The 25,420-nt window shown below is 30.8% G+C and overlaps 1 protein-coding gene across 1 annotated transcript; it reads right to left on the bottom strand.

Moving 5' to 3' along the window:
* Window positions 1-251: 251 nt before the first annotated feature.
* Window positions 252-22,783, bottom strand: LOC136971721 (uncharacterized). Its single transcript, XM_067266199.1, has 7 exons — window positions 22,003-22,783; window positions 18,869-19,007; window positions 14,215-14,324; window positions 12,738-12,819; window positions 9,134-9,258; window positions 1,319-1,445; window positions 252-410 (listed from the first exon to the last, which is right to left on the bottom strand). Exons 1-7 carry the CDS (start codon window positions 22,170-22,172, stop codon window positions 348-350), a joined length of 816 nt encoding a protein of 271 aa, XP_067122300.1. The 5' UTR covers window positions 22,173-22,783; the 3' UTR covers window positions 252-347.
* Window positions 22,784-25,420: the final 2,637 nt, after the last annotated feature.

The raw sequence follows: 25,420 nt of genomic DNA, 5'->3' as shown, positions 1-25,420 counted from the left end.
TTTGCACAGTAGTAAATTTTCTAAAACCTAAAATGTACAAAGAAAAAAATACTTGCCATATCAGAAAATTGGTAGCTATGCTTAGATATGAAATGCAATTTTAAATATTTTCTACTCATTAACAGATAAACCAACCACAATTTCCAGTTGTTGAAATCATGAATTTCAACAAAAACAGTTTAATTTCCTATTGGAAAAAATACAATGATTAATATAAGTTTGTTATTAAACAAGTAATCCTATAAAGAATATAATGATTTATCAAAATAATACACACTTTATTTTATTATACAACAACTTAAATCAATAATACAAGACAAATGATCAACAATTTTTAAATTGTTCTATTATACACTGTCATATGTGGTTGTTCTATTCATACAACACTGTGCTGTAAATCTAGCACCATCCTAAAACAAAAAATTAAAATTTTAAATAAAAATGCAAAAAATTCATTTTATAAATAATGTTATGAAGAGATTTAAGTAAGTATTTTGAAACTTATGGGCATTGCAATAACAGGAAAAGAATTAAAAATTTTTACACACACACACACAACTTTACACTTAAAACCTAGGATTTTGGGTGAAAAATGATTAATATTGCTGAGACAATTTCATTCAAAAATTTCTACTGAACCCATTTACACTGCTTCTCCACCTTTAACTTAAAATGTATTGAAATAAAATGGTTGTCAATTGATGTGTCATGTTTACTGTTTTATTCTTTGAGGAATTTCAAAAACACTTGTCATGACCACTTTTCAAAACAGAAATTTATGCCTCTGACGGCTAGGTTCCTTTTTGTCTGAAAAAACATGTTAGAAAGCTAAATGAAAAATTCAGTGATTTGTTAAAAACAATACTAGATTTGTGGCAATTGCCAAAATTTCAAAATAGAGGAAACTTCAGTTAAGAAGTTACTTTTAAAAGACAAAAGTATGGTTATATCCAAATTAGTTGAGTAATTAACTAATTTGGATATAACCATATTTCTAACCCATAATCAGTTTGAGTCTTTCTCCAGACAAATTTTTATAAGATCCTGGAAGAAAAATAAATTTTATTTCTAAATTTTTAACCATCATTAGGTGGCAGCTTAACCATCTACCACTAGATAATGATTAGACATAAAGTAATTTATTTAATCAAGCTATAACAAGATTAATTAGCAGTTGTCTGAAATTTACTAATTGAAATGAGATTGATGTTATAAAATGAAACCAGCTTGTTAAAATAAAATTCAGAATTTAATAAACAAACTGATTGTTCATACATACACATGCACACCTTTTTAATATCAAATTTAATCTACTTACTGTAACTAAAGCAGGAAACTCTCTCCAAAACTCTAAATTTGGTAACAGTTCTATTCCAGAAGCTCCAAGACAATATCCATTCCAGATTATACCACCAATTATGTATATTACCAGAAAAGTAAAAAACCTATAATTAAATTTAAGTATTAATTATCATTATTTCTAATCCTAAAGTAAATACTATAAAATATTTGTTTTTGAAAAAAAAGACTATTTGTTTAAATACCATCATTTCAAGTAGATAATTTACAGCAATGTATAACTCAGCACTAAGCAATGCAACTTCAAACATTTGCCAGTAGGCCATTTGAAATTAATCTTCAATGAACTGCTAACTTAAACTTAAATCCATTTTTTCCTTTCATTTTCCCCAAGTCATTATTATATAAATAGATGAAATAGAAAAAACATTTGGAGATTAAATCACCCAAAATTCACTGTCTAAAATGTAAAAAAGGCTGCATGAATGATACTATTGTTTCACTTTCCTATTTTATTTATCAAATACTAATTACTAATAAAATACAGCCATACCCAGTATCAAAATCCTGTTATCCAAAATGGGTTCTGAAGATCATGATAACTAAATCAAATTCAAATATTATAAAATTTCTTTTGAATTTTTTCATAAATATGCTTCAAAGTTGCCCTAGTAAAAGCAGGAAATAGTTTGCTACTAAAACAGTAAAAATAGATGCTGGAAACATTGAAAAATTGCTGAACTGCAGAACACAACATTGCAAATTTTCAATACAATTGTGAGAATCTGAACTGTAACAAACATTGGTTGTTGATTTCGTCATACCTACTTGATAATTGTTGTCATCTACTACCAGAGAACATCTTGATTTACATTTTCTCGACAGCAAAAACAACACTTTCCCGTGATCCACTGACCTCCCAGCCCTGTGTTACCAATTTTAATAACGTAATTAACGGCCAAAAGGAGGAGGAGTTGCCAGTTCCTCTAGGATTAGTCATCAAAATTTTCTTGTGTCAGTGCCAATCGTACTCTATTAGATTTTCAAGTTACCCTCAACTGTGTCTAGAAGAACTTTGATCTAGAACTTTCCCCAATCCAGACCTGTCCCAAACAATCCAAGTCTGGACAACCTCAAGACCCTAGACATCCAAGTCCTCACAAAATCCAAATCAAGAAGCCTCACCATCAACACAAGTATTTATAACAGCCTGCGATTTCATGTGAACGCATCCAATGTCTAATTGTCTTATCATTAGCCTGTATATCTAGTATGAAAAATAAACAATTATTTGTTTTGTTAACCTAGTATCTGAATATCTTGCTTCCAACGCTGTCCCGATCGCGTGACCTACTTTTTAACCCAAACCAATTTTGCTGTCCAAACCAAGTGCTGACCCTCTGGTCACACAATCTTATGAGGTTAGTGAACATATTATGAACTGTTAAATAATGAAAATGAAATCAATAAAATATTCTTTTTATGCAGTAATATTTTATAAAATTGATACTCCTAAATTTCATTGCAGTTTACTTCATGAAGAAAATTAGATCAAATACAGATTTATAATTGGAAGGTATTAAAACACAGATGGAGTAAAAAATTTTCTTATGAGAAATAATAGAAAAAACTTTCAGAAAAGGCATCAAATTTATATAATTGCATATGCCTATATAAGGTCTGTCCCAAATCATTTTACCTAAACTCTAAGTGAAATGAGATCAATACATCACACAAATTTAAAAATTTAAATGATATTTAATCCTTTTATATAGTTATTGAAATGCTTATAATAGAAATTTTGCTAAACATTGTTGTCCCAAAAGTTTAGGTAAATTTTAAAAATTATATGGAAAAAATTATTTAATGGCTAATTATGCTTCCATTAATTTTAATATCATCAAACACATGAATTTGCATTGAACTCAAGAGTTTGTAACAACTCTCGTTTCAAGTTAAAACTGAAATTGAGAATTCATGGTATAAGTTTTTTAACATTAGAAAACTGACAACTACCTGCACCTGTCTTGCCATGATCCCCTTAAGTTTTCTATTGGGTTAAGGTCTGGACTTCTTGCAGGCCATTTCATAACATTTTGATTCTGAAGCTATTTTTTGGTTGAATTTGAACAATGAATGGAAGCACTGTCCTGTTGAAATGTTCAATTTGCACCACTTATCATTTCTGTAATAGGAAGGAGATTTTGTTTTAAGGTGTTTTGATAATGCGCTGAAGTCTGACATCAGAAAATAAATGCAGAACTGAAAATTCCATTGAATCCAAATGCTCCCAAACCATTAGAGAGCCAAGACTCTCTTACAACAGACAACAAAGTGTTCTTTTCTCAGATCATGTCAGTGATAATTCCAGCCATCAAAACCATCTAAGTTAACATTCATCTTTCTAATGTATGTTCTTTTTGGCCCATTCCAATCTTGCTTTATGACATTCAAGTTTGAGAGATGTTTTTTAAACACATTCTTGTTAGTTAAATATTTCTAAATATAAGAAAAAATTTTAATGTTAAAAGTTATTTTTAAAACTTATCTAGATAAATTTTATCAGTTAGACCACAGTCTAATACTACATCTTTCATCTGTAGGTAATGTCAATTTAGTTTGACCTGAATGTGTTGCTGGTTTAAAATTTTCTTTTCTTGCCAAAAACTTTATATATTCCTGAAGCTGAACAACCTGTTTTGCTTGAAATTTCAATAACTGAATGTCCACTTGCCTTCAATTTTCAAATTTCAGTCACTTCTGAAAAGGATTGATTTTCTTTCGGCATCTTGATTTTTCTGTTATTTATTTTTATGATTTGATATTTTTGAAATTAACAAACAGGATTTTATTGTTAACAGTCATAATTGATGGCATTTGTTATGAATTTGTATATAGTAATTTGCTCAAGAACAAATAAAATATCACCACCACCTAAACTTTTGGGACAACAATGTTTAGCAAAATTTCTATTATTCTAAGAAATTTAACAAGTTGATAGTTATTAAAAATTGATGTTTTTAAACAATACTTAATATTTATTGTGATCTCATTTCACTTTTAAAATAATGAATTCGATTTTGATTTAATAAGTTTATGAAAAATTTTACCTAAATTTTTGGGACAGATCTTATAATAATGAAATATTATATATACCGTATTTTACGGACTATAAGACACTTCTTTCTTCGGAAAATTGCCTCCAAAATTCAGGTGCATCTTATAGTCCGTAAAATACGGTAATGAATATTTTGTCCTACTCTAGTCTTGTATAGCACTAAGCACTGATCAAAGTCAAGGCATCTGTTCAAAAAAATTGTGTGTTGTTCACATATGTATCTGCACTTAATTTCCTGACTGATGTGGGATATGGTATTAGGCTGAGACTCCACTAGCGTAAAAACGGCCGTAAAACCCCTCGCCGTAAAAGCTTTTAATCACGTGACCTACTTGCATTTGCACTCGGATTGTGGTGAAGGTCCGGCTAGCAAAGCTTTTTATGGCGATGGTACTATTATGGTTGTATACGTGATATATCGATATAAAGACAATGATTATATTCTACAAGTTTTTTCTGTACTATAATTACAAATGTAGTAAAAATAATATCTTTACTTTCATAATAATACAATAATAAAAGTTAATATAAGATAATATACAGCACTTATAAGCTTAGCTTTTTTATTATATACTCCTCTAAGTGAAGGATTTTCCTTTGGCTGTCCATATCTCGTGTTTTAGGCATTCATTATTATAATCGGGATACCTCTTGTCATAGATATATGAATACTTATGGATGTTTTTGATAAATCTTTCTGGATCTATTCTAGTTCTTTTCCAAGTAGCCACGAGAGAACATACACAAAAGATTTTTTTCCGCCATTTTTACACCATGTCACTATGACCTAAATTTCACTGACTTCTGATTGGTGGATGGTACTGTTTTACGGCAGTATTCGCTTCGAAAGTTGAACACTGCTCAACTCACTTTTACATTGGTTTCACGACCTGCTCGGGCGTAAAATATCATGGTCACATGATTAAAAGCTTTTACAGTGAAGGGTTTTGCAGCCGTTTTTATGCTAGTGGAGTGAGTTGCGGCCTTACTGCTTTCTGTATTGTAATTTATGTGCTGTTATTAAGTCCTAATGTTTTTACATTTAGTGTATGTAATATTACAACATAAAAAGAGGAGTACAAGTACAATAAGAACTGTATATAAAGCACCTGTGCAGAATGAATAATTTCATGGCAAAGGTTGGAGTATTTGCTAATTTTTAAATATATTTTGTATATTATGGGGGTTTGAAATGATGTCTAGAAAAGAGTGAGATTTTGTTTTGTTTGCAAATGATGTTTGGTCTGTTATGGATTGTTTTGTCTGATTATAGCCGAGTTATATCAGGAAAAAAAATCAAAGTAATTCTTCTAAAGTTTTTGTAATTTATGTGTATATATAAAATGAAGTAAATTCCTATTTCAAATAAAGTTTGCTTAGCTTTTCCACATAGGAACCATACAATTTAAGCATGTGATGAGGTTAAACATTCCAAACCTGTAGAATTCCATTTCTTGTGACCAGTAGAGCCAGTTTCTTTGCACTAAGATCTACAACTCATTCCCAGTGATGTTGCTTTCAATGAATTGGTTCCCTTCTCAGTGACTGTTCCAAATGATCCAAACATCAATCTGATAACAGTTTACATTTCTGTCAGCTGCCAGAACACCAAGTACCCAAGCTTTCCATGCACAATAATCACACTCAGTACCTAAGAAAATGTCAAATTGTTTTTTACAGGATCTTCAGGTGAAAGATAATGGAAGAGGCATTTATAAAATAACTACAACTCCTCTTTCTGGCATAGTGGAGCTTAATGGGCACTGGAATGAGGCTCGCCCATTGGAAATGTCCAGATAATACTCACCATTTCAGCATGAATAATAGACAGCTTCTTATCTGTTGCCCTCAGAAAAAAAATCACCCCCTCTGCTATAACTGTAGACAAACTCAATGTGCATGCCATTTTTTTTCTTTCCTTTACTTCAGATGTGCATACTGATGGTAGATCATGCAGATGGTAGCATCATGCAAAGTTAAATATAATTGTATAACCAGAATATTTTTGCTTTAAGCCATTCACTTTTTATAACAACAAATAATACCTACAGATCATTATTATTAAAAAGAGGAGTTATATTACAAAGGAAAAATCAAAATATTTTGTTTGTGTTGTTTTCTGAAACAGTCTGCAGTGTGGTGAGTTATGGTTGTTGGATTAATAACATTTGTTTTTGTACAAACCAGTGTTGTTGAGTCACAGTTGCCAGAATCTGATGTTTTTTGACAGTCGGTAAAATTCTTTTGACTTTGACCTCAAAGTTTGCTGTCAGTAAAATGTGAAGTAAGGAAAAAAATAAATTAATCTAGTATCTAAAGAGAAATTTCTTAGAAAACAAACACTTCAATAAATTTAGATATCAAAATAATATTAACCTATGAAGGCCATTTCGTAGCAAAATATTGTGTGTATCTCATGCAACATGCTCTATACTTTCAGAAAATAGATCTTATTAATTTAAGGACCACCAGTGACTGAGTGGATAAAACCACTGAACAGTTAGTCATGTGATCACTTCTGGAAAGTAAACACTTAACCTTGGTGTTTTGAAGCAATATCATACCTTTACCAAAGAGAAGCTTCAAAGGAAAAAAAAAAACTGATTTTCATTTTGAATGCCATAATTTTTACTTGCAGTATTTTTTTTCCTCTGATGTTTTACTTTGGATAAGTGATTTCTTTTTGACTAATTTGACTAATTTTTTCACTGCCCTTCTGATGGTTTAATGGGTTTTGAGTTATTTATGAATATAGTTTTGATATCGTAAATTTGGTCTCAAAACAGTCAATAGTGGGACCGAAGGGTCGGCACCTCTTTAGTGCCTCATCAGGACTGACACCACCGTGTCCCGATTGACACAGAAGCTGAGATGGCATGTTGATTTGGTATTTGAACTTATGTCATGGGAGTGGCCGCATACGTAGGCGATTGGATTCCAGATGAAGATGGGTTGAGAAACAGCGTATCGGAAGCTTGGATACCAAGTTAACAACTAATAATGATTTAATTTCAAAGACAACGTGATACAATTTACAGTTTCATTAGGGTTAACTTCAAGGAATCTTTTAATGAAAGCAGTCATGTGAGAGAGAGTTTACATGAGATTTGCATGGTGATAAATACCTTGTGGTGATGATGCTCGTTCCTGGGAGGTGTTCTTGACCGTTCTTGACCATGTAGCAGTGTATCTTAGTCCCCTGAGATTGAATATGCATTTTGAAGACAAACTCTTAGATGAGAAAGTATCCGTTTAACTGAAGTATCTGCAAGAACTAGGTATATCTGTTGGCACTAAAGTAGGCACTAGATATGGGATGATATTCTGTTGAGGGACTGGCGACGACTGCCTACACTTGTAGTTTCTGCTATATTGACTTGGAGAAATCGAGATAGTAGGTTGGAAGGTTATGAGAAAGCATCGCTTTTACTGCTGAAAACTCAACAAAAATGATTTACTCCAGGTGTGAAAGTTGATATTACGATGTTAAATTGGTTACGTTGAAGTCTGATTTCTCACAATAGAAAAACAATGAAAAAAGTAAAACCAAGATTCTGATCTTGGTTTTACTTTTTTCATTGTTTTTCAATTGTTTTGGATTCAATTGTTCAATTGTTGAGGAAAACTGTAAAATTTAATTAATAGGATTGTTTCAGCTTATTATTTACTGGTTAAGTTCTCAGGGCATGATTGTATGCATTGCTTCAAGTTGATTGCTATATTGTATATATTTTACCCCATCAAAATTCATTTTAAAAACTATATACTTGAATTTAGTCAACCATCAATAGAAAATTAACTATTTTTGTAGCAGCCTGAGTGGGAGAAACTATTTCACAGACCAATTTATTACATCATTCATCAAATTAATTTTTCTTAAAAAATTAAGAAAATAACGAGTTCATAATTAACTAGTAAAAGTGGAATTATTTCGGCTATTAAGATGTGTTTTTTTTGTGTACTCAAAAGTTTTTCCAAGGCAAATTTATTGTATCCATTTTTGATTATCACCATCAATATTAGCATTTTTTTTATACAGAAATTTTGTTTAAAATATTAGAGTACCCAGTGGTGTCTTTCTTATAAAAAGAAAATAAGGTCAGAGTCACTTTTTGTTTACCGACTCCAACCACAGCGGTGCAAACTTTCATGTATTATGTTCTTTAAAAACAAACCTGAATAGTCAAAAAAAAAAAAAAAAAAAAAAAAAAAAAAAAAAAATTAATTTTTTTTTTTTTATGGACTATGAATCCAAAGTTGAGTTTTAATTAAACACTTGGAATCAACTAAATAAAGATGGAAATAAAGCCAACAGTTTCTCGGGGACAACCCCGAGAAACTGCCAGAATCAACTAAATAAAGACGGAAATAAAGCCAAGTGTTTAATTAAAACTCAACTTTGGGTTCATAGTCCAACAATCAACAAAACACGGTTTCAAAGAAGAAATAGAAAATTCTTTATTCTAAAGCCTTACCTGATGTTAATTAGTTAAAAAAAAAAGTCAGTTCTGTTAAATTTAACTTTGCTGGTATTTCATTGTGACATTTGTATTAACTTTGTTTTCAGCTAGGGTTTGTTTACATTCATAAATATATTAGTTCAGTCCAAAAACAATATCCATTATTATTGGTTCCACTTTCTTTTTTTTTTTTTTAAATAAAAAGAAAATTGCTCTAAATTCTATATAAATAATTTCAATAGATAAGAAAACTTACACTATTAACAAAATACTTCCAGTTGAAAGTTTAGATCCAGACTTTGGCTCAGGTGTAGGTTTAGGTGTGGGTTCAGGTGCATGACAACCATCTGCACATGCACATTTTGTTGTTAAAGTTAATGTCTAAAAATAAAAATACTTATAAATCTAGTAAAATTAATATCTTGTACATTCAAAAAAAGAAAAAAAATTATGATTCATCTCTATTATAGAAGTTTTTCATTCTACAAGAAATTTTCTAATAATTTTTAAAATGAAACTTATTTAGAAAAATAATAAATAATCATCATAATCATCATCATATTAACAAGTAGTGGGTGAGCAAATTAAAACTTTAGTTACAAAAATTAGAAAAAAAATTTGGCAACAGTGACAGACTTAATATCACAAGTCAGTTCACGTGATTGAATCATGAACCACTCTCCAAAGTATAGTTAAATACTTGTTTTAAAAAGCAATAGAGTTAAAGATGACAGAATTTTCATAGTGGAAAAGCATATGAAATTAAACAATTTGTGCAAAAAAATGTTCGAGATCATCTATGCCTACAAAAGATTTAAATTTACACAAAGCACTCAGATACTATCATTAAGTATGAAAGTGAAAAACAAGGGAGGGAAAAAAAAGCTTTTGTAAATAGTTATCTGAAAAGGCTTCAGGATATTTGGGGGCATTTAAAAAACATTCACAAAGCATTTTAACCATCTTTTATCTCAATTGTTTTTAATAAGACTGAAAATTTATTTCAAAAGTTGTCTATGAACTTGTTTTTTTTTTATCTAGAATATCAAATTATTATTCTTTGATTACATAGTTTGAGAGTTGCATGTTTGTTTCTCATAACAGAGTAGGCCAGTAACAAGCACAACTAACTCATGATATTGCCAAGGTCTGATTTCTAGTGTCAAACTCCTTGTTCTTGTGGAGGGATTACAGTATTATCACAAAAGAACAGCTTTTTTTCTGTTGACACATTCAGTGTCAGGGTATCTGACATTTGTATAGAATGGCAGATGTCATGAGTCTGGATCTGGACAAAAGAGGACTCATTATACCATATATTGTGCAAAAGAAATCTTTCCAGCATTGTATTAGCATATAATGTATTAGTTCTACTGAAATGTTTTTTTTATTAAATGAATTAGTTTACTGTAAAGGACAAGTGTAAATCATGCAGTAGTTCCAAGGCAATGTGAATTTTTCCATCTCACAAAAACAGGGATAATGGAAGGGAATCATTTTAAGTTGATTTAGCATTATGTACATAGAATCTCTGACAGTAAAGGATAAAAACCAACATTACATATATGAATACAAAGACAGCTTTATTTTGTTAAATTACAATGTTCAAAACAACCACCTTCAGTGGCAATACAAAAAAAGGTCTTAACATTCACCTCTCCAGCTTATAATCACCACAGTAGGCTGCAGGGTACAAATCATACATTGATGAATTTAGCTAACACCATAGGTACAATACATACAGACTTAAGCCTGCTGGAATTTTTTCTATCAGATGTCTGAGCCACTGGTGCACACCTATCCAGGAATGAGCTGGCACCAAACATGCTACAGTTGCTCCAATGGCAAGTCAGCTAACACCATTTTTTGTAGGATTTAAAGTAGCATTCACCAGTCGGGGTGCCATCAATGAATATAGGACCAAGCTACTACTCAGTCCAATTGGTACACCAGATGTTTAGTATAAATGTATCTGATGCTATGTATGTGTGCATCAGAGCATACTGAGTCAGTGATGCATATAATGGTAGTAATACACTCCATTACGGGGAAAAACGTGCTTCTTCAATCCATACAACATGCTCAAGCAATTGTGGTTCAATATGGCAAAAATTTATCATCATGTTGTGCCAATTGCAAGTAGCAGTTGAATTAGTGCATGTCACGGCAACATAAAATTCAATATATTTGAGACTGCTGCAGTCCACATTCTCTCACTGTTTCATATATGATTGCATGTGGATATACATGGAAGTATGCCAAACTTTGATATTGTGAATAGAAGAGTAATCTTGACAGTGATCCCTGGTACTAACTCATGCTACAGGTTAGCATTAAGTAGCATATGTTCAGAATCATTATATGAATAGCTCTTGGATCAGCTGGAAGGCATTCATGGAATATATGTACTGCTTGTGCATTTTGGTCTCATTTTCCTTATAAAATACACTCATGAACACTATTGTGAAATGACTAAGGCATTGTCACAGGTTCTACTAATTCACTCAGTGAATTAGTAGAACCTGTTTCTCTCAAATCTGTTTCTCAAATGTTTGCTCTCTTATATATAAAAAAAAAGCATCAGCATCATGTTGCCATAATTTGTCAAGATTGAATTTTTAATTTGCATCTTATTCTTATGTTTGGAAAATTTAAGTATTGTCTCGGAACTACTGTGTGAGTCTTTTTGAATGAATTAATTTACTGTGAACAAAACATATGAATTTATCTATGCAATGCTGGAAGAATCTATTTTGTGTCTGGATAAAATGTTAAAGTGAACATTGTATTTTAATAGCAAAAAGCCTTAAAATGTCAATACTGTTAACATTTTTAATGTAGGGTATAGTGAAGTTCAATAGTTAGATAGTTAAAGTTAGTGTCTTGTGTTTGATCTTAAATTTTCTATTATTTTGTAAATGAAAATTTGATATTTAGAAATTATATCGAAGAAAAATACTTCTAAATATTTTCAGTAAGTTATATTATGAGAATGGTTCAACTTCTGTTTGGAATTTTCAATAATGGCACTAGAGTTGTGTTACATAGTCCTAATTTGTTTTTTCCTCTAGGTAATCCCCTCCTTATACCGACACTTTTTCCATCATTTTGACAACAATGCTATGCCTGCAGAACAGAAGTCTTGTGACTGGTGTTGGAGCACAGTCCTGCACATGGAGGTGATCAACAGACTGTTGAGATGTTCTGAATCACCCAGCTTACAGATTGGATCTGTCACTGTATAATTAATCACCTTTTTGCCCTTTGAAGGAAGCTCTACAAGATTGAGCCACTGCATGCTGAATTCTTATACCAGCCAAAGAACTATTCTATAGTCTTAGCATAACTGCTAAAAATGATAGAAGTATCAGCATGTGGAGGAGAGTACAGGAGGGTCTAATGATGTGTTCACTTGTTTATAATCGATCAGCGCAAATCGCAACCGTCAATCTCGTAACGGTCAAATCGTAACGGTCAACTCTTTGATAACAGGTGCGTGTCTGGGAATTGTAACGGATAAGTTACGGCGGCGCTGATCGATTATAAACAAGTGAACACATCATTAGACCCTCCTGTACATAGGAAGAAAAACCAAAACTGGAATATTTCATCATTACTGAAATTCCAGTTAAAAGTTAAACCATTCTCAAATAAAAACATTATGATAAAAAAAAATTCTCTCTTTTTTTTTACATTTTTACTCTTTTTAAGCTTCTTAAAAGAAGCTTAAAAAGTAAAAATGTAAAAAATAGCCACAACAGAGATGTAAAAAAAACTACTGTGAAGCCAATGAAATTAAAAAACATTCTATTTATTTCTGCAGAAAACTAGAAACAAAAATATGATGTAATATCACTTACATATTCATTTCCATTCTTTAGTACTTCCTCTACTTCTCCTTTTTCCACTGTTTTATCACAATGCAGAATGACTGTTAAAGATCTGTTTTAAAATATATCTTATTTTAAAACTTTAAAAACAAGTTCAGATATATACTGTAAATCTGCAAGTCAAAATAAATTGGCAGTCTTACAATACAATTTACATCTAAATTTTGAAAAAAATATTTTTAAAAAAACTCATTTATCTTTCAAAATTTATTTTCCAATTATTATATTCATTCATAATAGTGAAACTAGTACAATTTGAACTTTTTATGAAGAAGTTACTTAAAAATATAATCTTAGATCTTAAACCAATATTTTAAGAAACATTATCTTTAGTTTGAAAACAGATTGCACAAAGACGACCTCAGCTTCTTAGTAGAAGCTAATGCCAGTGCACTTCCTCACAGATAAGATAACCAGTAATGTTCTTAAAAACTGGTTTTCATTTAATAGTACATTTTAATTAGTTCTAATATTCAAATTTTTATGTATTTACTAAGAAAAATTTCAAAAAAGAAAGAAGTTCCGTTATAAAACAATAGACTACTTAAAGATGTGGTAATTTAATAATTTGCATTAAGTTTATGATTGTATTGCACACTTTAATAATATATATCTGTAAATTTAGGTAGAGCATAAAATTTTAGATTTTTATTAACAATTTCACAGCAATAAATTACTTTAAATAAAAAATCTGTAGTCTACATTTCATATTATTCTGTATATTATCTCTCTAAAATTCTACTAATAAAAACAACAAAAGCAATTATTAAATAAATATATACAGTAGAATCTGCTTACTATAATCATCTTGGGACTTTCCTATACTGATGATGATTGGCTGATAATGAGTATTAATGTAGCCTTATCAGTTTTATCAATTACATACAAAGTAATTTGTCTAAGCTAGTCTGGCCAACCCAAATTGTTTCGTAGGCCACTTTGATCATGCGTAACATTATGGTGGGTCACAATTTAGGCAAACATGCTTTTAAAAAAGTAAAACAAATACAAAATGAATAAGATTTTATTGTTATACCAAGAGTTCGTACTCATACTCATACTTGCGCATTATAACAATGACACATGCAAATTTTCATTTATTTAATTGTTTTGGTATACACACAATGGGAACAAAAGTTTTAATAGATATATAATATCGCTTAGTGGGCCACACAATTTAACGTGACGGGCCGCGGGTTGGCTAGGCCTGGCCTAGAGGTAGGCAGTCAAAGTTATCAGGAGATGGCAGCCTAACTGCCTACCTCTAGACAAATTACTTATCATCTAATTATTAAATTAGTCTTAACCTGATAATTTGGTAGATCATCTAGTTTTATAAGTGTCTTGACTTGGGAAACAAATTCTGATAACATTAGATGACTGATTACAATATCTGAGCAGATCTACACATATGCGTGCGTATATGATTATAAATATTTAAATTTACTTTTCGTTTTCTTTGTAGGTAAGGTTTGAAGAGGTAAAAGTTGATTTAGCATTAGAAGATATAACTTCTTCTTGATATTTGGTGTCATTTGATATAACAAATATGCATCCCTGTGAAAATAAATTAAAAATGATTAGTTTCTTAAAATTATTTTTTTGTCAAAAAATTTTAAAAATTTAAACAGGAATGAATTACTGAATTTAAAAGAAAGCCAATTCAACTTCAAATACAATTATATACAGGAATAGTAGTACAAAAAAGTAAAATTTTTTTCTAATCTTCACTATAGTCTCTTTAGGAATAAAATTAAATTATTTCAAAACCTGTTATTTTTTTTTCAAGTATTAAAAGACCAGTACTAAAATTTTTTTAAAAACTTAAAATATTTTAAATATTTAATTTGTCAATAAACTTAAAACTTATTACATCAGTATGAAGGACTAATACCTACCACAGAAACATGGCATTATCATTCATTTGAAACAAAAAAGAAAACTCAAACTGCTTGTTAAATAGTTTGCTCCTTTCATCAAATTAGCAGCAGTCTTATTTCTAACCACTATAAACAGGTTATCTTACACTTAGTTATAGTTTGGATTATCTAGACCAGGGTTTCCCAAACTTTATTCCATGGCCTGGTTATTCTTATACTTCTCATTCATGACCCCTAAAACTTATATTCTACCTATAATCTAGTATAGGCAACAACAGATTTGGATGTCCATATAGTTTTCATATATTTTAATAAAGAAGCATTTACTCGTACACAAATGTAAACAAATCAAACTAAAACAAAATATTTTATTAATGAAAAGTGTGATGCTATTTGTTAATTAAAAACTTCAGGTTTGGAGAAAAAGGTAACTTTATTCTTAGATCTGGTTTGACTTCCAATCAGTTTCTATATTTATTTAAGAAAAGTAATATTGTAAATCCTGCTTCACATTTATAGGTCTTGACAAAAAGTATTAGAAATTTTATTGCTTTTTCTTGTAAAACTAGGTATTCCTGACAATAAGACAATATCACTGATGGATTTTTGGCTGTCAAAAGATGTCTGAGTGCCATATCACACAACAGTTCAATTATAGACTCAATATCTGAATCTGGCAATTCTGTCTCTGATTCTACATTCACTGTAAAAAGGGATACTTATCAATGCTTTGTTGCTATTGATTGGGGAAGATAGTCCTTCAGACTTGTCTTCAGTCCTAGCAGATGTTCCTTGATAGCAGCTAAAATCTCATCAGACATGGAATTCAGAATTACAAAGAGTATAACATGTTAGCTTTGTAAAAATTTTGTAATTTCCTTCCACATGATGCAACCATAAATTGAGTTTTTTCATTGCAGCTTTCACTGTCTTGCACTTTAAATCTAACATTACAAGGTAGCAATGTAACTGTATTTAAATTATTAAAAAAAAAATTAAGATGTCAGAAAGGTAGGCTATCTTGATGAACAAATTGACATGAAAACTGTCTTTGAATTCAAATATTACATCCCTAGCCATTGGGGATATTGTTCTAAGAACATTAAAACTTCTTCCTTCATTTCAATAAGTCTTAAAACATTTCCTCTCGATAACAAATCGCACTTCACAATGTAAAAGATGTTCACGTTCACTCCCCATTTATTTGCACAAATGTACAGAATATTCTTGAATTCAGTGGATAAGATTGTATAAAGTTTATAAATTTTACACTCTAGTTGTGGTTAAAAGCAAATGGCATTTTTTTTATGGCAAATGCTTCTTTGTGAATGCTACAATGCACCCATACATAGTGTGGTGCAACAGCTTTGATCCACAGAAAATGTCCAGTATGAATGCATGCCATTGCACATGCTCCATCACTACTCAATCCCACACATTTCTTCCATTCAATGCCATTTTTATTGATGTAATTATCTATTAAATTAAACATCTTTTCAGCTGTTGTTCATGTAGTGAGATTTACAAGAGAAATTCTTCACGCATTGTATTTTTAATATCATATCTCACAAAACAAATTACAGTGGATAGTATAGACCTATCAAACAATGCCATTCATCAACTTACAAAATAAAAAAAAACTACATTAAGTAACCTATGACAGTTTCTTTGATATTATCTGCCATCCCCATGATTCTACACTTCAGGAATCCTTTTTTGTAAGAGTAATGGACTACTCACTATGCAGCTGTTTGTTAGTGCCACTCTCAGAACTTCTGCCTGGTTGCATGTCAATTGTGTAGCAGTGCTAATTGAAGAGTTTGAACTGGCACATTGATAAGTGGATAATAAAACAATAAACAAATCATAAAATTAAACATAATCAGCAAACTCAACAAGAACTCTTTCCCTCGACACTTAACGCAAACTGAACAAAGGAAGTCAATGTGGACACGTAAAACAAAAGGCAGTAGACAGAGCGCATCCTTTGTCTCAATTAATTGAATTATATACAGTAGACCCCCCTATAACATGGTAGATATGTTCCGTGTTATATGAATCTGTGTTGTACGAGTCCCTTAAATATATGAGCCAATCACAGCCCGGCACGTGTACAGTTTAGGGGTTATGGCTGTTTGAAAGGTTTTCTTCCATAAAATTAAAATCGACTCTAGAATACTTTGACTCAACATTTCCAAATCACGTATAATTTTTTAGGAATAATCCATATAAATTATGCTATAAACAAAAAATTGTTGGATTACTTAGAGTGTGTACCGTTTGACGCCATTGCCTAAGCTTGTTTTCGTCGCAGAGCGACTCATCGAACAGCGGATGTGTTTCCTGATAAGTTATTCTTTCTGCAAAGAATTTGCTGAACTTTGGAGACATCATTAATAGAAATATAATTTTTTGTGGCTGTTGAATAATACTGTAAATGTTTTTTCACAATAAATGTTTAAAAATTTATCAATACTTTCCCGCCTAAACTCTCCGGATATATGCCTGGCGCTGAACAGCGGCAAGTAGTTCGGCTGCTCGTCCACTATTGGTCCAGAATCGACCAATCCTGTCTTGACACGAGTCGGCGATGACGTTTTATCGTGTTATACAAGTCTCTTTTAGCGTGTTATACAAATCCGATCGCAATTTTTTTGCAGTGTTATAGGAAACCGTGTTATATGAACCAGTGTTATAGGGGGTCTACTGTATTTCAATAGTTCTGATTCAAATGTTATTTACTTGTAAATTCTTCAAGTCTTGGAGTTATCCATTTGTATCATTTGGTCTTCAGACCAAGAAGAGTCTACCTATCTGTGTGTGCTGGGGCAAGAGCCCTCGTTCATGGATCATTCCCCTGTGAGGGCAACCCTTTTGGTTAGCCCCCTTTGACCCAGGGTAAAACAGGTGATTAGCTTAGCTCTGTTTCCTATTCTACATACTCATTCTGCTTTGTGAAAAAAAATGAAACACTTAGGTTTTCAAAACTTTTTAAGCAACCTGACAGTTTGCTTTCGTGGTCACAACCCACCATTTGGGAAACACTAATCTAGACTGAAGTTCTTCAGTAGTTAAGGAATGCAATTCATTGCAAAGTGACATTGCACAGAAGTGGCAACTGGAAGTTCCATGACAATGTGCCTACTCACACATCATAACACAGTTCAGCAGTTTCTTCCTATTCAGCATTCCACACATTTACAGCCACTATTCCCCTAATTTAAGTCTATGACTTTTCTTTTCCATAAAATCAAACTCCAGTCAAACTGAAAAATACTTCAGGTTATTCAGATTTAAAAGAGCAAGCAGCTGCCCAGCCATAAGATTTAAAAAACATGCTTCCAGAAGTGGTAAGTGTTGGGCTAAACATTGATTTGAAAGGAGACTACTTTGAAGGATTTTAGGTTAGATATTTATTATTCTAGAAGTAAGTTTTCATGTAATAAATTTAAAGATACTTTTGATCATAATTGTCTTTGAATAAAAAAAAAAGTATTAAGTGTTGCCAAGATCTGAAATCACATTAAACTGATTGTCAGCTATGCCAATGATATACTTATTACCTGGAGCTCTGATAACTAAATTAAAGTTTTCGTAAATCATTAATAACAATTCAGTTATCACATTGTTTGCTTTCTGATCTATTTTGGATCAGATAAGACTAGACAGGTTGTTCTTTGCTTAATTACCTGGACATATCTTAAAGAAAAGAAAAAAAAGAAAAGTCACTAGAGTAATAGGCCTATACTAAAAACAAAAATCTATAACCTCTATACTCATTGGAAATCCAACGATGTCGTACAAGATAGCTGCCATCAGAATTTTAAAGAAGTCTTCATATACTCCTCTTTTATAGAAGACAAACATTGAATTGAAAAGAATTACTAATAACAATACTCTTAAATAAATCTGTTAACAATCCATGTTAAAAGAAATTCCATTGTTACACAAGTCCTGATTAGCAGACATAAATAGGATTATTAAAACAAAATTAAATAGAGAGTTAGCTAGGATCTTCACTTTAGTTGAAACAGGCTGAACAGACCAAAAACAATGAAAAAGTAATGACTTAAGAATGACTTAACAAATGGTAACATATTTAAATAAGAAGAAAATTAAGTTTTTGTTCATTTCTCAGATCATTAACATCAAAAACTTGAAAAAATAAATAGTAATTTTTTTTAATTTAGATATCGTTAAAATAATAATTTAAATACTTACAAAATCATTGGTACAGTTCTTAAACTTATCAGAAGAAGGAAACACACTTCCCAATGAAAATGGAAAACAAGGATTAAAGAAAAAATATTCGTTTGGAAGTGTCTGATTACTTGCATCTTTTATATTTTTAAAACTATACCTATGTAAATAAAAAAAAAAAAAAAAATACATTAAATCTCATTCCAAATAAAAAATGTTTAAAAAAATTTTTTCTGTTAAAAATCACAAGATTAAACTTCAGAATAAAACAAAAATTTTCAAAATAAAAAAATAATAATATCTTTAGTTAACATTTGTATTCAATCAAAATGAAAATCATGTAAATTAAATTTTTTTTTTCATACAGAAGTTTAAATATTATATTGTTAATCTAAATTTAATAAAAATTACAAACCGGAACCTTTTATGGTGTGATCATGTACAAAAATTGTCAAACATTTTCAAACCCCTTTTGGGCTCTGCGTCAGGTTCAAACAGCTTCTAGATCGATGTTCGATATCCGTTGAATATTCGTTCGACAATTTTCATACATGATCACACCATAAAAAGGTTCCGGTATGTAATTTTTTGAAGTAATTCTGGTGTGATAAGTAAGGAGTTATTTCTAAATTTAATACTTCAAATTTTGGCATTTTATTATTATTAGGATTTCAGCATTACTGTTTACCAGAAATTGAAAATGCAGGGTTTTACAAATTGCAAAACCTGCATTTTTGTATTTGTAAATTTGCAGAAACTTTACAAATCTTTTGCTGAAAAATTTTCCTTTTTAGAAAAACTCACACACAAAACAGTTATTTCTAAAAAAGATTTTTCATCCTGGTCTATAGTGAGCAATTGCTTATCTCAAAAATGAATGCTAGAATTTTCAGCTTCATGAAACAACCTTGTCTTATAGTAATGAAAGTAAACTCTTAAAGCCTACAAGTTTGAACAGGTGAACAGGTTCACAATGACACAGCAAGGTAATGAGGGAGGGAACCTGACAAGGTTGGGTCATATAGCACCCATAAAAATTTGAGGATTCTATCTAGACTAACCCATATCTATTGCAAAACACAGGCTAGCATTACTTCAGCCACCTGGCCATCAAAAAATATGGAAGATTTAATTTATAATAGCTATCTTTCATTCAATCGTTTGATCTGTTTGTCATGAGTCATTTTTTCTAAAGACAGCACACTAGTCAAGTTAGTTTCATTCTGAAAGCTTAAAATGAATAAAATAAAAGCAGTGCAAGAGAAAACAGTTACTTTTGCACTTATACAAAAACGTACAAAAATATATAATACTCAAATGGCATAAAATTAGAAAAATTCTGAGTGCTAAAAATATGTAAATGAATATTCCAATCTTAAAAACAAAACAACATTCATTTATTCTTTACTGGACAATGTACTGGTGAGTAATTAAACTACCCTAATTCAACACTGCCTAAAAAAAGAGATTTGAATGCAAACCTGGTATGGTGATATTTCAAGAACATGCAGAAAGACATGACATTTCCATAAGAAATGTCTTCTGCATTTTTGTGGGATATTTTTATGTAAATTTCTTATATATAGTGCCTAATGCTTTCATATCTGTTCAGTTCTGATGTAGTAAGTATAGATAATAAATTAATTATTTTTTTTTTGTGTCCATTAATCCATTAGCATGTTTTTCTGGTCTAAGAGGTCAGTGGCTGGATTTCCATCGAAGCATGTTGGCTGAGCTGGTTTGTGTTATCAGTTGTGTGTATAGGAGTAATTGTAATAGCAATACTTGGTCAGGCACTACATTTGCCACTGTCAGCCAAAAAAAATGTGTGGCAAATATTTTGAACTTTGCCTAAACCATGAACATAATCTGTGTTTACTCAGACATCTGAGCCATTATCATACTGAAAGTATATCAGAACTATTTTTATGTTCTCTACAGAAGTGGGCTTGTTTATATACTTAGGGACAGCTGATTTATATACACCTGGCCTTAACTGGAAATAGATGATGTTCAGCTGCAGTCTATCCTAGATCACATGCACATTGTAGCATATCTGATCTAGGTTGTGTTTATATCTTTGCTTCATTTCCTTAACCCATAAACCTTACTTGCATAGGTGTCCTAACCTGTGCTCCCACTGGCATTGCCACACGTATCATTGAAAACCTTTACTAAGCTCTCTCACCTCTACAAGGTGGTGACTAGCAAATGAACAATATGACGACAACATTAACTTTAACTGCAGTTTACATAACCTATGCATTATTTATTAGATTAAATTAGTACAAAAATCTAAAGTATATCATAGCAGGAAAAACCTTTAGTATAAAGGTTTTGTATAAATAGAAACTCACAGTAAAGTTCTATTTTTCTCCCCTCCATGATATGAAATTCTTTAAAAAGAAAAAAAGATATTAAAAAGCAGCTTTTAGAAAATGAAATTAGTGAGATAAAAAAAAAAAAAAAAAGTCATGCTTTGTTATAGTAGCATGTCTGATTTCTGAAATGCCATTTGGAGCTCTGAAAAACTTTTCTTAGTTAACTTAAAGGATTCTTTTATCTAAGTTTAAATTAACAAAAGTATTCGTTACAGAATAAAATCAATAATAATATCTATAAATCTTGTATTAATATTAGATATCAGCTATCAACAGGTAGCTCTAGCCTTTAAAGCAAATTCAAAAGTGAAAAAGTTATTAGATATGATGTTCATAAAATCAATAAATTTTATCAATGCTTTTAGATTTTTACATTAAAATAAATTAATAAAACTTGTTAGTCTATTTATAAAAAAAAATTTAATTTTTTTATAAATTAAGAATTAAAAAACTATTTGAAAAGTTAATAGTACAAAAAGCATTTTTATATTGTATATAATACAAAGAAAATTTTATAAGTACTGCACACAGAACCAATAACCAACAGGAAAGTTTAATTTTATATATTTAACAGTGAAGACACTTCAATGTCTTCATATATTTTAAAAATTAGTATTTTACTGCACTTTTAATGTGATATTACAATAATGGAATCTATTGTCTAATGTATAAAGATATAGACTTAGTATCAACTTTATTATAAATTAATTACCAAAAATATATTTTAAGTTGGTCGTATACAAAATTTAAAATATTTAATACAAATGAACTTACCTCGGTGTACCATTGTTGAAAGCTGTGGATGTTAGATCAATCACAGAATTATTTTTCAGAACACATTCGCAGTTGTTAATAACCTTATCGCATTTTTCTCCATAAGTAACTTTACTTATAAAAAATATAAGACACAAAGACGCAGAGATACAAATTGTTAGTTTGTACATTTCAATAAAACTTCTCGCACTACTAAATTCACCTATTCTAAACGCAAAACATCGAAAATTTCGCACGTGACTCTCTTATCTCGTTATTCGATGCACAGTTTATCAACTATAACCGCAGTTACTGCTAATTTTATTCATTAATGTTATTTTCGAACGAATTAAAATAATTATATATTCGCTTGTGCGTCTGTACTTGCAGAGTTTTATAGAGGAATTAACAAGTAACGTAGTGCTTCGTTCGACCATGTGATTTTGACTCACCTGTAGCTTACGTAATCGTCACCCTAAATTCCCCAAATTTTTGACAATTCTATAATTCATAAATGCACATTTTCTACAAGAAACCTTGGATATTTTGTATTTTTCCCCGTGTTTCCTGCGCTTCGCATCTCACGGAGCCGTCGTTTATGTAAATAGCGTACAAGTTTGTGTCGTCACGTGACAATTCTCATAACTAACTTTTTTTGTTTTTTTTTCCTCCTTTATTTCAATTGTAATGTTTTGGTTCGCCAAACTCGCAAGGATCGCTTAGTAATGCTTCTTTCTACCGCTACGTAATCTTTACTGTTTAATTTAATACAGATGTTTCCTAGTGCTTCGCTTTGTACGCTGTGTTACAGATTTGGAGTGAGCGTAATTGGCTTTCGTACAAGATTCCAAGGTTAAAAGTCGACAGCTTTTCGTTATAAATGTATATTATACGTAAATTCTATGTAATAGGTTTTTTTATTGAGAATATTTTATTAATTCTATCACTTCCAATATAAAACAAGACCGTTATACACTATATACACTATACAGTAAGATTTAATGATCGAACAAGTGCCGAATAAAAAAATCCGCGGCTTTCCAATTAAGAGATTTTTTTATTGAGAAATTTAAACGTTGGGTTATTTACTAACAAGAGAAAAATTACGTTTCTAGTATGGAAATGAGACGCTTTTATTGATTACCTTCAAAATACACCTTGTGTTGTTTTTATAACGAAACTGTGATTTCTAATTGTAAATAAAGTTTTATAATTAAACATCCTTTATTTAAAATAAGAATTTCTTTGAGTTAATAGATGTTCATTTCTTTTTAAAAAGTTATACAATAAATTAAATTTTTTTAATTAAGCGAGGAAATGAGATCACGAAATTTAAAATTTAATTTTCTCGGAAAAGAAAACTTTCTCAAAAGTGAATTTCAAACAATTTTACATTTTATAAAATGCTTTGCATTCGTGGCCGTCTGCAGAGGTGGTAAATGGGGCACTTGCCCTCTTTGGAATCGAATAAAAAATTCACAAATTACAATGGTAAAAGTGATTGAGATTTGTAACCTTACACCACAGATTAATACCATGGGACCATTAACACCTGTGCTTAAACCCTCGACCATGGGACGCTTTCTCTGTCTTTTCGTATTGATGCAATACTATGTTCTATAATCTACTGTAAAAAAATAATTAAACAAACATTTATTGGTGTAATTATTTGTCTCCAAGCTATGATATGCTGAAAAATTTTCTGTGGATGCCCATGTTTGCATTATATTAAAGTTTATTTTACATATTTCCATTGTTGTAATGATTATGAATCATATTCATTGTCGAATGATCCATATTTATATCATTTAATAAATGCTAAATCAACTTTAATGTTTTCAATAATAAATCATCCTTATATTTCCTTTTTTCCTATTTATATTATTATGTAATTATTACTTTTTATATATTTAATTCTATTCTTGTTTATATTAATTTTAAATAAATAAATATATTTGAAAATTAAATAAAATTAAAAGTATTATATTCATTTATATATTGTCTACTGAAATTAAATGAACAGTTCATTATGGAAGTGGTGCAAGTATCCATTTTTCCTTGTACAGTCATACCTCGGTACTCGAACGTTTCAGAGCCCGAACAAATCGGTACTCGACCAAAAATTTCGAAAAAAAAATGCCCCTGTTCCCGAACAAAATTTTGGTACTCGAACGGGAAAGCCCGCCAAGTCGACGCCGACGCCGCCGCCGTGGCGTCGGCGTCAGTTACGAGACAGTCCAGTTAGGCCTAAATTTATTTAAATTATTTAATTAAAATTCCAATTATTAAATTTAGCAAGAGATGGCGCTTAACGCCTAACTCTAGTACCAAATTATCTTAAATTATTAATATTACTATAGCCATTTGCTAGCCCGATAATACGGCAGTTGTTGGTCTTTACGAGACAGTCATTGTTTGGCATGCACATTAACTTAGGCTGTGCTATATTTTTTGAATTAGCATCCTTTTCTTTTGATTTATTAGCCCTTAAACATGGGTCCCAAGAAGAATAAAAGTGAAAGTGGTCAAGTGAAAAGGAAAACAGTGAGAACAACAATCGAACTGAAAAAAGAAATCATTGCTAAACACGAAAATGGAGTGCGTGTTTCGGATCTTGCTGTCAAATATTCTATGGCTAAGTCGACGATATCGACTATTTTAAAGAATAAAGAAACAATAAAAAACATACTAGCGAATCAACTGGGGATTGGAACGCATTAATCTATTTTACATTATTTGTAATGGGAAAAAATGATTTGGAGTTCGAACATATTGGTACTCGAACCTCTTTCTGGAACGGATTATGTTCGAATACCAAGGTACCACTGTATTGAGATATTTAAGGGTTTGCATTTCAACTGATTCAAAAACATAGATAAAGTCTACTAGTAAATCTCTTCTTTTCCATACAGAAGTTAGATGGTTATTGCGAGGGAAAGTGTTAACCCAGGTATTGGAATTGCAAGATGAATTAATAATATTTTTCCAGGATAAACAAATGCCATTCTCATTGTTTTTACAGAGTAATGAGTGTATGTTGTTGTTGACTTAGCTGATGTATTTTCGCATTTAAACGACTCGAATGTGAATTTACAAGAACGTGATAAAAACATTTTATTAATGACAAAGTTCATGCCTTCATTAAGAAGCTTGATATCTGGATTATTCTCCTTCAAAGCAAAAATTTGGATATGTTTCCACTCACTTTGGATTATATTGAGAAAATTTTCAATGAACAAGACACTATTATTCACCACAGTTTGGATTGCATGAAGATGCATTTGCGTGAGCTAAAAACTCAGTTGACAAGAGTATTTCCCGGAAGATAAAAATGATTTCTCGAAGAGATGGGTACTGAATCCGTTTAGTGAAAATGTTGTTGCCGCTGCTAAGTTACCGGTTGAGATTCACGACCAGCTCATCGAAATGTCTGCCAACA

This window comes from Centruroides vittatus, unplaced genomic scaffold (genome assembly GCF_030686945.1).
Source record: "Centruroides vittatus isolate TY-2023 unplaced genomic scaffold, ASM3068694v2 contig_2696, whole genome shotgun sequence".
Taxonomy (NCBI): Eukaryota; Metazoa; Arthropoda; class Arachnida; order Scorpiones; family Buthidae; genus Centruroides; species Centruroides vittatus.
Note: the sequence above shows the minus strand (reverse complement) of the source record. Positions and strands in the feature narration are given on the sequence as shown.